At 44.0% G+C, this 13,107-nt stretch overlaps 1 protein-coding gene across 1 annotated transcript; it reads left to right on the top strand.

Moving 5' to 3' along the window:
• The first annotated feature begins 6,977 nt into the window (after positions 1-6,977).
• RAX (retina and anterior neural fold homeobox) lies at positions 6,978-11,456 on the top strand. Its single transcript, XM_072599547.1, has 3 exons — positions 6,978-7,272; positions 7,705-7,952; positions 10,889-11,456. Exons 1-3 carry the CDS (start codon positions 6,978-6,980, stop codon positions 11,384-11,386), a joined length of 1,041 nt encoding a protein of 346 aa, XP_072455648.1. The 3' UTR covers positions 11,387-11,456.
• The last annotated feature ends 1,651 nt before the right edge of the window (positions 11,457-13,107 follow it).

A 13,107-nucleotide genomic window follows, 5' to 3' on the forward strand; every position in this document is an offset into this window, starting at 1 on the left:
GACTTTCTTCCATGTAAGTCACAGCTGATAATACCCTATAACTTGTTTACATTCACAACACATTTTTCCATTATAGTTTGAGAGTCAATGGTAATTATGACTTATCTGAGATCATGGAAGTCCATGATTCTTAGACATATAGCATTGATGTGAAAATAATGGTGCTTTTAAAGCAGAGGGGCAGAGATCATTGAGACTAATGAGCAATTTTCCCAAGTATATTCCAGTATTTGGGACAAGATGAAATAAACTATCCACATTTATCCACCAAGTCAAATACTATATAGAGAAGTGGGTGTGACATAAGAATAAAAACATTGATGGAGGGAACAAATTATTCACATCAGGCAACATCCAAGAAAGAGGGTGAGTATTGATATAGATGTTCTCAGATGTCTATATACAAACATGCAGAGTAGGATTAATGAGTAAGATGAACTAGAGATCTTGATGTGAGGAGGAAAGTACTTGACAGGCTATAACTAACTCATGGCTTGACTGGCTACCAGAGTGTATACCTTATTTAAAATGAATAGATTGGATTAAAAGGGTCATAGCACAGCATTGTGTATAAAAACAAAATAATTATGTTAGAAAATCCCCAAGGCCAAGAAAAAGAAGCACAGTGGAGAATATTTGGGTGAGGATTAATGGAGAAACAGAACAATATCAGGAGATAGTAGGTTACTTGTCAGCACAATGCCTGGCACACCTCAGGTGCTTAATAAATGCTATTATAAGAAACCATATTGTTCAATCATGGTATGTACAGCTTGGGTCTGGAGTCAGGAAACTTGCCTCAGGTTATTATTAGCTGTGTGATCCTACACCTAGGCAAATCACATAACTTCTGAACTTCAACTTCCTCAGCTGTAAAATGGGAGAAATAACAGCACCTTCCCAAGAAGGTTTTTGTGAGGATCAGATGAAAGCAAATAGAGAATACTGTTGGAAACATGCTAGAGACTACCAGACCAGATAAAAGAAATGGAAACAGATCACATATATGGAGAATTATTAGGAGTCTATACTAGCTAGACTGTCCCTCTGAGAAAATAAAAGCAGGTGGTGGCTTGAATTAATGATAATTGAGTTATTTGAAAAACACTGAATTGATGCTTTTGTCTTGTTTTGTTTTCTACCAAAGTGACGGGAACTTTGAAAGAAAGTGACTTTTCAGTCTTAAGAGTTTGGACCATTTAAAGAGCTATACACCTTCTGATGTAAACCCTAGAAATGTGGAGTTAAGAGAGAAAAAAATAGGTAGGATGGGAAACTTTAAAGATAGAAATTCTGATAATCAAAACACATTATTGTGATGGGGAAATAAAGAGGGAGTGATTAAAAAAGAGAATAATATGACTGCATAGGCATTTATTAACCAACTTAGATTTTTGATAGATATGTACAGAATCATTCAGGGAAGAAATTGGTGTGGAGAAGAGACCCACCAGAAGCACCTCATCACTACCTGCAGTAAGTGCTAACCAACTGCCACCACCAGGCAGAGGAATACAAGAGCCCTGGGAGCAGCATCACTCCCTTCTCTCAGAGCACTGATGCTGCTTCCAGGTCAGCCTTCATAGCCATCACCTTGGGAGGCAGAACCTATGGAGAAGAGGCCAGCCATCTCCACCAACAGCCAGCCAATTGCCACTCACAGGGAAGGCAAGCCAGCCTAACTGAAGGAGCAAGGCACCCTGAGAGAAAGACAAGAGTGTGCCAGTGAGTCAAACCACTACCAAAACCTCCATGACCATCTCCCCTCTGACTGTAATGGAGACAGCCAGAACCCCAGACTTTGGAGTCATTAGAATAGCACTCCAATGTCAAATGCTTCAACATCACAGACTGATATGATATTATCAGTGGAAATGGCATTAAAGAGAAGACATTACCATCAGCTTTGCCACTGACCCCCAAAGAGCATGGAACCTTTCCATCTCACTTGCAGCTAAAACCCCTCATACCATTTTGTCTCCCTCTTCTTTGAGAGCAGAGATTGACTTACTTTTGGATTTCTATCCACAACTCTTGGAACAATGCTTTTCTACATTTAAGTACTTCATGTTTTATACACTTAAGAATTTGATTAGAAACTGAGGAAAGGATGACTTGGTGGATAATATGAGAACTGTTTTCATGTATCTGAGAGACTAGTATGCTCAATTATAGGGACCAGGTCCCTTCTAATCTCAGAAGTCATGTAGTTCAACCTTCTCAATCTATAGCTAAAGAAACTAGAGGTCAGAAAAGAAGAGACTCTCCCAAGATAACAAAGGCACTAAATATTCAAGACAGGATTTGAACCCAGGTCCACTGACTCTAGAGAGAAATCTATTTACTATACCTATTTGTGTCCTAAGAAGATTAGACTTCTTTTGTTTTGATACAAAGGAACACTTCGTGGAGGTTTCAGAGGACAGATAGCTCAATTGAAAGAGAAGCTTCCTAACAAGTAGAGTTTTTCTAAAGAGGAATGAGATGTCTTGGGAGAGAGTGAGTTCCCCATCCTGGAGTTCTTCAAGCAATGGTTGAATCACCATTTGTCAAGAATATTGTATAGAAGGGTTTTATTTGGGAACAGGTGGGGATTAAGTCTTTTATTAGGTCCTTTAAACTCTAAGATTAGGTATTGTGTTAACAAAACACCAATTAATTTTTAGCTCCCTGGAATTTACTGTAATGCCATCCTAGGATCTCTTTCTATGGAGTATATAATAAGCAAGACAATCCTCCTGCTACTTCAGTAAAAATCCCATCTGGATGCAGTCCAAAATAAAGAAAACTATTCGTGCTGAACTATGCAATGCAATAGGACATACTTAGGGTTTTTTTAAAAAATTTTTTCCTTCCACCTATTTTTCATCCCAAGTTCTTCCTTCCTTATCTGTCCTTACTCCTACCTTCTGAGATTTCTCTCTCCAATTCACCCCAGGCCTTCACCTTGTCTTCTCCCTGAAATTCACCATAGGGTCTTCTGTTCTGGAGGGTGTCCAGAAATTCTTGCCACCCCACTTTTGTAAACACCCTCCTGACCTAAAGGCAAGTTTAAGAGATGGACAACTGTGCCTCAGAGCAGCCAGTATGTGAGAGGGCTTGGGGAAAGACATTTTCTTTTCATCAGTCTAATGAAATAATGAATTAAAGAAGAGCTGAGTTCAGAAGCCAGCCTCATGCTTCTGGAGAAGCAAGGTTGATTGTAAGCTGGTGTAACTGCTGTAAAAATGCTGCTTCACATTAGAAGAATTAGGGACATGGCAAAGTCCATTCATCTTCACTAATAGAGTTCTTGGGAAATACACATGTAGATTAGACCCTCACAATGACCCCCGGCTGATTGCTTTGAGTACTCTCCAGTGCACCCACAATGGTATTGACTTGCTTTTTATACTGAGCACAAAAGATGCCCTAACCTTCCCTTGTCCCTCCCTGCCCTGTTTCCCCTATAGGGCCCTGCCAGTGGATGGTGAAGTCTTTTTTTTTTTTTTTTTTGCTTTTCTCTAGAGACTCTGAAATAAACAGTAAATAAAGGATAACCTCACCTGGAGCTATGAGGGCGAGCTGGGCAGTTCCAAAGAGAATTAACTTTGGAAAACAAGACCATAAGCCCCTTAGCAGCGTGTGGGCAGGAGCTTAAGAAAATGCGGCCAATCTTTGTTTAGGAGTGATTATAGAGATCAAGTTAATATTGGGGAAGTTTATGTATAATGTATTCTCATTCAGACAAGGAAAAACAAATGCCAATTAGTTATTCTCACTTCCATACTCTAGATGACCATACACACTAAATGAAGGAGCTAAAAGTTTAGGCGTCATGTCACCCTTTCTGTATAAGTGCTACACTTAACCCTTACTGGACTGTCCCAACGACAATGTCCTAATACACAAGATTCTTCTCTATGATAATTTCCCCTCTAGAATGTCTAAGGCCATCATGGAAAGCAGAGATGATGGGTATTGTAGTAAGACTACTTCACAGAAGTATAGTGTGTATACAACAGACAGATCAATAGGCTACGTAGAAATCAGGCAGTCTGGGTTCTAATCTTGGCTCTGTCTTCAACCAACTTTTAAAATTTGGAGGAGTCAGTTCAATACTCCAAGCCTTAGTTTTCTTACATGTAAAATAGGGGATTTAGACTAATGATCACTAAGGTCCCCTTTACCTCTAACATAGATTCTATGACTCTATGTGCTCCATTTGCACAGGACTTTGTCAATCAATTAGTAAACACTTTTTAAGTGCCCATTATGTTTCATGAACTATGTTAAGCACTGGTTCATTATATTCTGGATAGAGTTCCACATCTTTGGTGTCTGATCACAATTCTTGAGGCAACTAAGCTTCAGTGGGGGAAGGCAGGGGCCAAGGCACAGTGGCTAAAGGATATGTTCTTATTTGCTATGATTAATATCAATACTTTTAGAGACCTGTGATTTCATCAACTGGCAACTTCTCTATAACTTGCAGCCTTATAGAGTTGCTTGAGGCCCTGAAAAGTGAAGTGGTCATGTTCATATGGGTCAGGGGCAGACACTGAGGCAAAGGCTGGACCTCTAATCACCAGTCCAAGATTGTATATCAATAATATGTCAAAATATTAAAACCACAAAATTACCTTGAGACTGAAAAGCTTACTATTTTGAGATGAAATTTTAAGAAAGTTCCAGAGACTCTATTTTTTAACCTCTTTTTAAAGGTCAATTTATTTTTTTTTCTGAAAATTAAAAATATTCCGTGTCTTCAGGGGTTGAAATTCTACCTAACAAATTCAGAAGTTCACTTTTTAAGTGTCTGTCTATAAATTAATCTGAATCTTGGGAAAATTAGATGTATATATTTTCATCTTGGTATTTAAGATTAGGCATTGCGGTATTGTGGTAAAGCACTGGACTCAGTCAGGAGAACTTAATTCTAATTCTGTTTTAACTATGGCAGTTTGAGCAAGTGCATTCTCCTCTCTTGGGTTCTGAATCCTCATTTGTAAAATGAGTGTCTGTGCAATGAGGGAGGGGGAAGGAGTGTAGGACATGAAGAGTAAATTTTCTCTAAGGTTTCCTTGCATCTGTGATACTCCTTGTCTACAATTTAAGGTTTTCTATGTCATTGATCCTGATTTATCGTCTGTACTCTATGATCCTAAGTGTGGTCCAAGTTGTACTCTCCACATCGATTACAACAGAGAGGATGCTTGAAAAATATTTACTAAATGATGAGAAAAAGAAACAAATTAACATCAATGGAGAAGCCAGATTACAAAAGATTTTGAAAATTTTGTTCTTGGAATCCTTCATCTTTAAAGGGATAGTTCATTGTCTCTCTTCTGTGCCATGGCCCAAGTTTCTGATAGGTCAGTCTTTATAAAGCAACTTCCAGTCTGGACTTGGAGTGAAAGCACCACCTTTCTATTAATAGGAGTTAGCCGGACTTGAGAAGAAGTCATGGAGGAAAGACTGTTTTTGGAAGGCTTGGGACACTACATTTGGAAGCTTTCAATCTTTCTCCGCTAGCATCCATTCCAAGTTATGATTAGCAGCTTTTGAATGGATCCAAAAACCAAAAACTTGACCAAAAAAAAGGAAAGGTTAATGCCAGGGATGTTCCTTAAACATGCACTAAAGCTTTACCCTGCCATTCCTCTACAGATCGCACAAGGAAATGGTTTTGGCAGACTTAGGAAAACTTCAGAAGAAGATAACAGAAAGTAAATCACTTGGTGACTCAAAAAAGTGGCTAGTGCTTCAAGTCGGCAGGGCACACAAAGAGGCTTGGGCCAAGGGCCACAGTTTATTCTGAAAGAGATTCCTACCGCTACTACAAAGGCCCAAAGAAAGGTGGATTCCCCCAGCTTTTCTCCCAACCAATGTGTTCTCAGGCTTGATGGGGGGACGGATGCAAATAATCCCACCTTTTCCTGGGGAGTTAGGGGGAGGTTGTCGTGCTGGGTCTCAAGTCAGAAAGGAACCTACACGATTAGCTTAAAACATACGTGCAATTCTGATGCCCAGGACCTGGCGCTCGGTAGCAGACAGAAGAGACAATTCAGAGAAGGAAGTAATTTCGAGGGATCGAGGCTTTCTCTACTTCGCTCACTTCCACTCCTGGACTGGAATGACCCCTTGCTAGGGCTTGCCCAGCCCTTTCCCACTGGATCCTCGTAGGCTTCGCAGGCCTCTGACTGCTCTGAGTCCCGAGAATGGGTGAGGTGAGGATCACCTAGGGGGTGGCAAAGTCCAGGGACACACTCTTGCAGGTCCCAAGAATGGAGACAGGCAGACAAGATCTAGAAAGGGAAGCACTGCCCCCCGCCTCCATCTGCGGCTTAGAGTGTGGGGAGGTTAGGGTAAGAGGAGGGCGCGAAAGAGGGAAGGGGGAGCCTTCTAGCTCAAACTCTAGTAGAGTCTGAAGTCTTTCAGCTTTTCTCCATTCCCCGGCTCCATCCCAGTGACAGGGCGATGATCCCAGAGGCTCAGCCGGGACAGAGCCTGCTGGGGGGAGGAAGGGTTCAGAGAGAGCAAGACCAACCCAGCTGGAAAGGGAGGAGCTGGAGGGTTGGGGAGGGGGGGAGCTGGCGCCCCGGGGTGAGAGAGAAGGAGGAGCTGGAGGTGGGGGGGAGACCCTGAGGCAGAGGGCATTTGCTGCTGCCAGCACAGGAGAGAAGTTGGTTCTTCTTGGCTCTTGCGAAGAAACGAAGAAAACTTCTAGGGCTAAAGAACACCACTAATTCGGCGAGAGAGAGAGAGGCAGGCGCTGTCTCCCTTCCCATAGGATTTTCTAAAGTTAGTTGGGACCTTCGGAATTTTGACAGTTTAAAACGGGAAAGAAATTGAATCTAGCCTCTTCTCTCGCTCTTTCAAGAGCAGAAAGAAAAAAAAAAGAAGAGTGGTCCTCTTCCTTTCCTCCCTCCCCGCTCTTTCCCCTTCCCCACTCCCCTACCCCACCCCGGCCGCTCCCCGGATTTCTCCTTCCCCTCATGCACCTGCCAGGCTCGGCTCTGACCATGGCAGACGGGAGCTTCTCCCTTTCTGGACACCTGGTCCGGAGCCCCACCGCGAATCCCTCGCGGCTACACAGCATCGAGGCCATATTGGGATTTACCAAGGATGACGGACTCCTCGGCTCCTTCCCCGCAGACAGAGGCTCCCGTGCTTCCAAGGATCAGGACAAGAGGGCAGGGGCCCGCCTCAGCTTACCCAGAACCCCGGGTGAGGCGCCACCGCCGCCGCCTCCCCCACCCCCGCCCCAGCTCCCCGCCGCGATGCTGCCCCCTGCCCAGGCCCAGGCCGAAGAGTATGTGGGTGAGTGAGCGAATGCCAACCCCCGGCCCCAGGGCCCAAAGGAGAAAAGGAGGCTGTGTCCGAGGCTTAGAGTGGCACTCTCTTGAGAGGGATGTTTCTTAGACTGTTTTAGTTATCGAGATCTAAAAGGTCTTTTTAAGTTACAAAAAGGCGGAGTACCCGGCGTGTGGCTGGGGGTGGGGGGCGGAGGGAGAAGTTAAAAGCTTCCTTCCCAGGAAAAGTAGAAAGGCCCCTAAACAACACACTTCCAAGACCTTCATTCGACTGTCTTGGAACCCAGAATTCAGAGGGAAAGAGTACGCCTGGAGCCAGGGGGAGGGAAGAGAGGAAGGAAGGAAGGGAGCAAAAACGAACCCTGAGAGTATGCTTACTGAGCGCGTTCCCTCATCTCACCAGAGGCTTGCACGTATGGCCCCAAGGAGCCGGGGGAGGAATGTCTAAGCCCAGAGCTTCCCGCCTGCCACACCCCCAACGACGGGAAACTGTCGGACGAGGAGCAGCCCAAGAAGAAACATCGCCGGAACCGCACCACTTTCACCACCTACCAGTTGCATGAGCTGGAGAGGGCCTTTGAGAAGTCCCACTATCCAGACGTCTACAGCCGCGAGGAACTGGCCGTCAAAGTCAATCTGCCAGAGGTCCGAGTCCAGGTAAAGCCAGAGACCAGTCCGAACGCAGGACACCTGAGAAGAGTAGGAGGGGTTCACCTTAGATGCCCAAGGATGTAGAGAATATGTTCCTAATCCGGACTGATAGTGGGTGGCTGGCGATAGAATGGGTTTATGAACTAGGCTTATCTTTCCGGGTTTTCTTTTCTCAAGGGTCCACAACCGTGGGATCCAGATCTGAATATCTTTCCCCTGACAGCTAAAGACACTCCGTAGAAAACTTGCAGAGGTTGCATTAGCTTCCCTAATTCCGAGGAGAGAGACAGAGAGATAGAGAGAGTATGTTTGGAAATCATGTCTAAGTTAATATACACATACTCCAGTCTCATGGTCTTTAAGGGCTGGAGTATGTGGTGTAAAGGAGATTGGGGAAGGCTTCGACAGCAAGAGTAAACACAAACCCATTCAGGATAATTAAATTATGTTATACATCAAGCCCCCACTTGGATACATCCTCCCTCCATTATTTGTTCAGCCCTGCTGTCAAAAATTCTACTTTGAAATTGGGTCATGTTCTTCTCAGCTCCACTTCTCAGTTGAAACATAAAGTGGGATTTTTGTTTGAGAATATTGCTTTGCCATGTCTGTTTCAAATCCATCCAATTCCCAGTGCAGAGAGCTTTTCTTTTCATTGTATGGTACTTTTTTGGCTTTAATTAGAGCTGAATTATCTTTAATCCCCATCATTAAAATATTTAAAAGCCTTATATATTTGCTAGTCATCTGTGAAAAATCTGGGAGGCTTTCCAAATTGTGTGGGTTTAAGTCAAACTGAATAGGAGAAATTGGGAACCAATTTCATTGGATCTTAACATTTGGGATTCTAGGTATCCAAATAGTTGCCTTTCTATAAAGAAGACCAAGTTGCTTTAAAACATTTAATTTTTTCTTGCAAATAAAAGAGGTTGAAGTACTATTTCTTCATAGGAGTTTAGGGAAAGATACAGGTGGCTAGCACCAGAGTATTAAGTTATAATCATTTGAAAGGACCTCACAACTTAGTTGCTTATTACCTAAAAGTATGTAGTGAGGTCAGTTCAGGGTACTGGTGAATAGAGTCCTCATTCAGGTTATAGCATGCAAACCTAAACAGATTTTGGAGGGGGGGGAGAGGAAAGCGGAGATGTGTGTATATAATTATGTATGTGTGTGTGTGTGTGTGTACTCAGGAATATAAAATGAGAATGGCTTGATGAGGAGAAAAAGAGAGACAAGGAATAGAAAAGGGTAAGAAAGAGAGAGAGAAGAAATGGGCAGGATTTCCTACTTATAGGAAACTTTATCGATATTCCCAAGGTAGACCCCATGACTATACCATCACAGTTTTTCCTCTTGCTGGCCTGGACACCTTAGACTCCTTATTCACTGACCCTTTGACTATATAAGGGAATTGAGGAAATGGAAGAGATACTGGGAGAAAAGTTAAATTCCAATGAAGGGGACCCTTCCCTGTGCTTCTTCCACTCTTGCTATTTCTGGGAACTTGAATATCCAAGAGATTTGAGCTGGGTAAAAACAGTTCTGTGTTGGAGCTCTTGGGAAGCAGATACCCCAAGATCTTAGTACATTATGAGGAAGAGGGAGGGAGGTGTACTTCCTTTCTCTACTCTAAACATAGATGTGTTCTTTCACTGGGATATCGCAATGTAAACTTAGTTGCTTAGGTACTTCATCTCTGATCACAGTCTCAACTGTGTCTCATCTTGCACCATTCCAAATTCTGCCTTTCTTTTTGGTAGTGATTCCCTTCCAATTAATCATCTTTTTTCTCTTATTATTTTCTCTCTTTTCAGTTTATTTGGGGGGGCGGGGAGAAGGGAGGAAGTGGGACTTTTTGTTTACCCTCACAGGACAATTAACACTCTTGGAAACTAGGTTTCACTCCTGGCCCTTCTTATGTCTTTCCTGAAGTCACTTTGCATTGGTTTCCAGATTCCTGGATAGAGTTGAAATTATCTGTATATGTAAACACATGGAAATACATTTATACACATCATGTAGGTATATGTTCATGCATGCATGACACATGCACATAAATGTATATACATATACTCACAAATACATACACATATGTATGTGTGGGTGTGGTGTGTTACCTCATGCTGACCACTATGCACGGTATCATACAGTTTGAACACATAGGTTGACAAGAAGAAAAAAAATAAGAACTAAACCTAGAAAAAGGAGGATTGCAATTTGCTGGGGAAAAGGAGGAAGAAAAAGAGGACGGGTCATGTGGAAGATAAGAAGTGGAAAGAAAAATAATAAAAGATAGAAGAAATGAAGGGATAATGAGAGAAAAGAAAGAAGAGAGAGAGAAAAAGGAAAGAAAATCGTAGTGAAAAGAGTTGGCTTTGCAGTGGGAAGACCCCGACCCTTTCCCTCCCCACCAAACCTTACTTACTTATTACTTTTGTAATCTTGTGTTTTCTTAGGCAAATCGCTTAGCCTCCCTAGGCCCATATTCCCTTCTCAGTAAATTAGGAAGCGGGTCCAAAAATTCTTAGACTGGGATCTGTGAGCTTTTTTTCCCTAAAAAATGTTTTATGGCCATTTTAATAGAATGGGTTTTCTTTGTAATCTGTAAGTTTTATTTTATGCATCTAAAAACTATTCCGAGAAAGGGTCCATGGGTTTCTCCAGACTACCAAAGAGGTCTGTGACACAGAAAAGGTTAATAATCCCCTGGATTAGATGATCTCTAAGGCTCCTATTCTAGAAGCAATGATCCTAAAACGGAAAGAAGAAAAGTTCAGGATCTAAGCGGGGCTACGCCAAAAACTGGTACAGTCAGAATATAAAATAGAGAATAAAACTCTCAGTCAGCATTTCGGGGAATTATGACTGGTAGGCACCGGAACAGTGAGGGATACGCGCTCCTCCTACTCTGACCATTCCCGCTCCTTATGTGTCCGCAGGTATGGTTTCAGAACCGGAGGGCCAAGTGGAGGAGGCAGGAGAAGCTCGAAGTGACGTCTATGAAACTGCAAGACTCCCCCATCCTCTCCTTCAACCGTTCCCCGCCATCCGCTGCCCTGCCGCAGCTCGGGGGAGGTGTGGGAGGCGGCGGCGGCGGCGGTGGCGGGGCGACCCTGCAGCTAGAGTCGTGGCTGAGTCCCCCACTGCCCGGCGGAGGCGGGGGCACCTCCTTACAGAGCCTGCCTGGCTTCGTGACCTCCCCGCAGAGCCTCCCAGCCAGCTACACGCCCCCACCGCCCTTCCTGAACTCCCCTCCTCTAGGGCACAGCCTGCAGCCCCTTGGGCCGCCCCCGCCTCCTCCATACCAGTGCGGACCTAACTTTGTGGACAAATTTTCCCTGGAAGAAGCGGACCCTCGTAATACCAGCATCGCAGCGCTGCGCATGAAAGCCAAGGAGCACATCCAGTCGATTGGGAAGCCTTGGCAGGCCATATGAGACCATGGCCTTCTTCGCACTACTCTTGACCCCATAGGGGGTCAAGCTGTGGCCTTTCCCGGCACCAAGCAGCGAATTGCTTTCCCCTAACACACTTCAAATCTACTCCATGGCTGGATCCCTTAAGCTGTTGTAGAGGATTCGAACGTTACGAGGGTGTCCCTCCCCTCTGGCTGTGCTCCCCTATCCCTTGTTCCCCAAGCAAGGATTCTGCTTCCTCCCTAGGGAGCCGGACTGCCGCCAGACCATGGAGAGAGTTAGGTCATGCTCATTGTTCCAAGGGGACACTAATCAGTGGATGGGGTTGATGGAAATCCTCCAAGTCTGCTTAAGGAATAACCAAAAGCTGTTTGGAACTACCTGTACTCTATCCTATTCCACCAGTTCAACAAATAAATGCGCGTTCCTTTCTCTTAAATAGCGGGAGGGAAATAAGATGTTCCGAACTCAAATTCCCTAACATTGACCCTCGCATTTACTGACTTCTAGAGGCCTCAACCAACCAACCAGCCAAAGACATCGTTTGTGGCGAGTATTGGGGCTTTTCTTTCTTCACCTGTTCTCTGAACTGTCGATGGCTGACTGTCGTCTGCAAGATGATATTGACTGGACCGGTAGTGGGGCTGGGGGAAGTTGGAGGAGAGAAGCAGGAACATGGATATCAAGAAGTTGTTTATACATAGCGTAGTTTCTAAATATCACTGGAGAGAATTAAAGACTACTTTCTGTGAGTTTACCTGGGTTGTGTGAGATTGAAAGGGGGGAGGGGTTATGAGACCATGGGACTTTGTGGGGGAAGGGATACTGAGACACGGCAAACCCTCCGAAAGTAGCTGAAATAGGATATTTTGGCAGTGCTGACGACCTTAGATTTTTCTGATCATACTGGTGAGAATTCCAGAAACCACTCCATCACTTGGTTCCCGAGGAAACAGATCGCTGCTGCTCTCCACAGCTCCCTAATTCCCCGAGGACCCTGGAAAACGCTTTCCTCTTCTCCTCCTTCTCCCAGAGAGCCAGGGGAAAGAGAGCAAGAGGGTTAGGTTACATGCTCTCCTCTGGAAATCATTTTTAGGCAAGCTCACAATTCATTTATTATCTCTACTGGTTGCTTTTTTGCCTAATTGCTGCAGGTGATTACTTTGAGTAAATGACAGAAACAGGAAGGTGTCCAGGCTAACCCTCCCTGAGAGCAGATGAAGTGTCTAGGTTATATCTATTTCTGAGTCGGTTCAAATAGCACACCCCAGCACTGCCTTCAAAACATGTGCAGCCAGACTCCGTGAACTTTCTGCCTTTGTGGGGTTAATCAGTTAGCATCTCAGACAGAAATTCTGTGGGACTGCATCTTCTTTTGGAAGAATCTTTTCTGTTTCCCCCTCCTCCTTCTCCTACCCAGGCTCCCTGCCAGACACTATGCAATGGCTCCCCTAAGAACCTTTGCCTGTCATTCACTTGACTATATAGTAAGTTAAACTAATGGCTTTTCTTTTTGGCTATGAATCTAAACAGAGGCCATCTTCTTTTTAGCAGTACCCTGGTTCCAGGCAATACAAAATACACATGTCCATTTCTCTACATTTAATCAACATTTATTGAAAACCTATTGTATGCAACGCATCATGATAGATGATGTCAGAGAAGCAAAGATGAGTAAGAAAACATTAAAGCCTAATCCTGGAGATATGATATGGATGCATGAGGGTAGCATTGATAAGGTC

This window comes from Notamacropus eugenii, chromosome 4 (assembly GCF_028372415.1).
Source record: "Notamacropus eugenii isolate mMacEug1 chromosome 4, mMacEug1.pri_v2, whole genome shotgun sequence".
NCBI lineage: Eukaryota > Metazoa > Chordata > Mammalia > Diprotodontia > Macropodidae > Notamacropus > Notamacropus eugenii.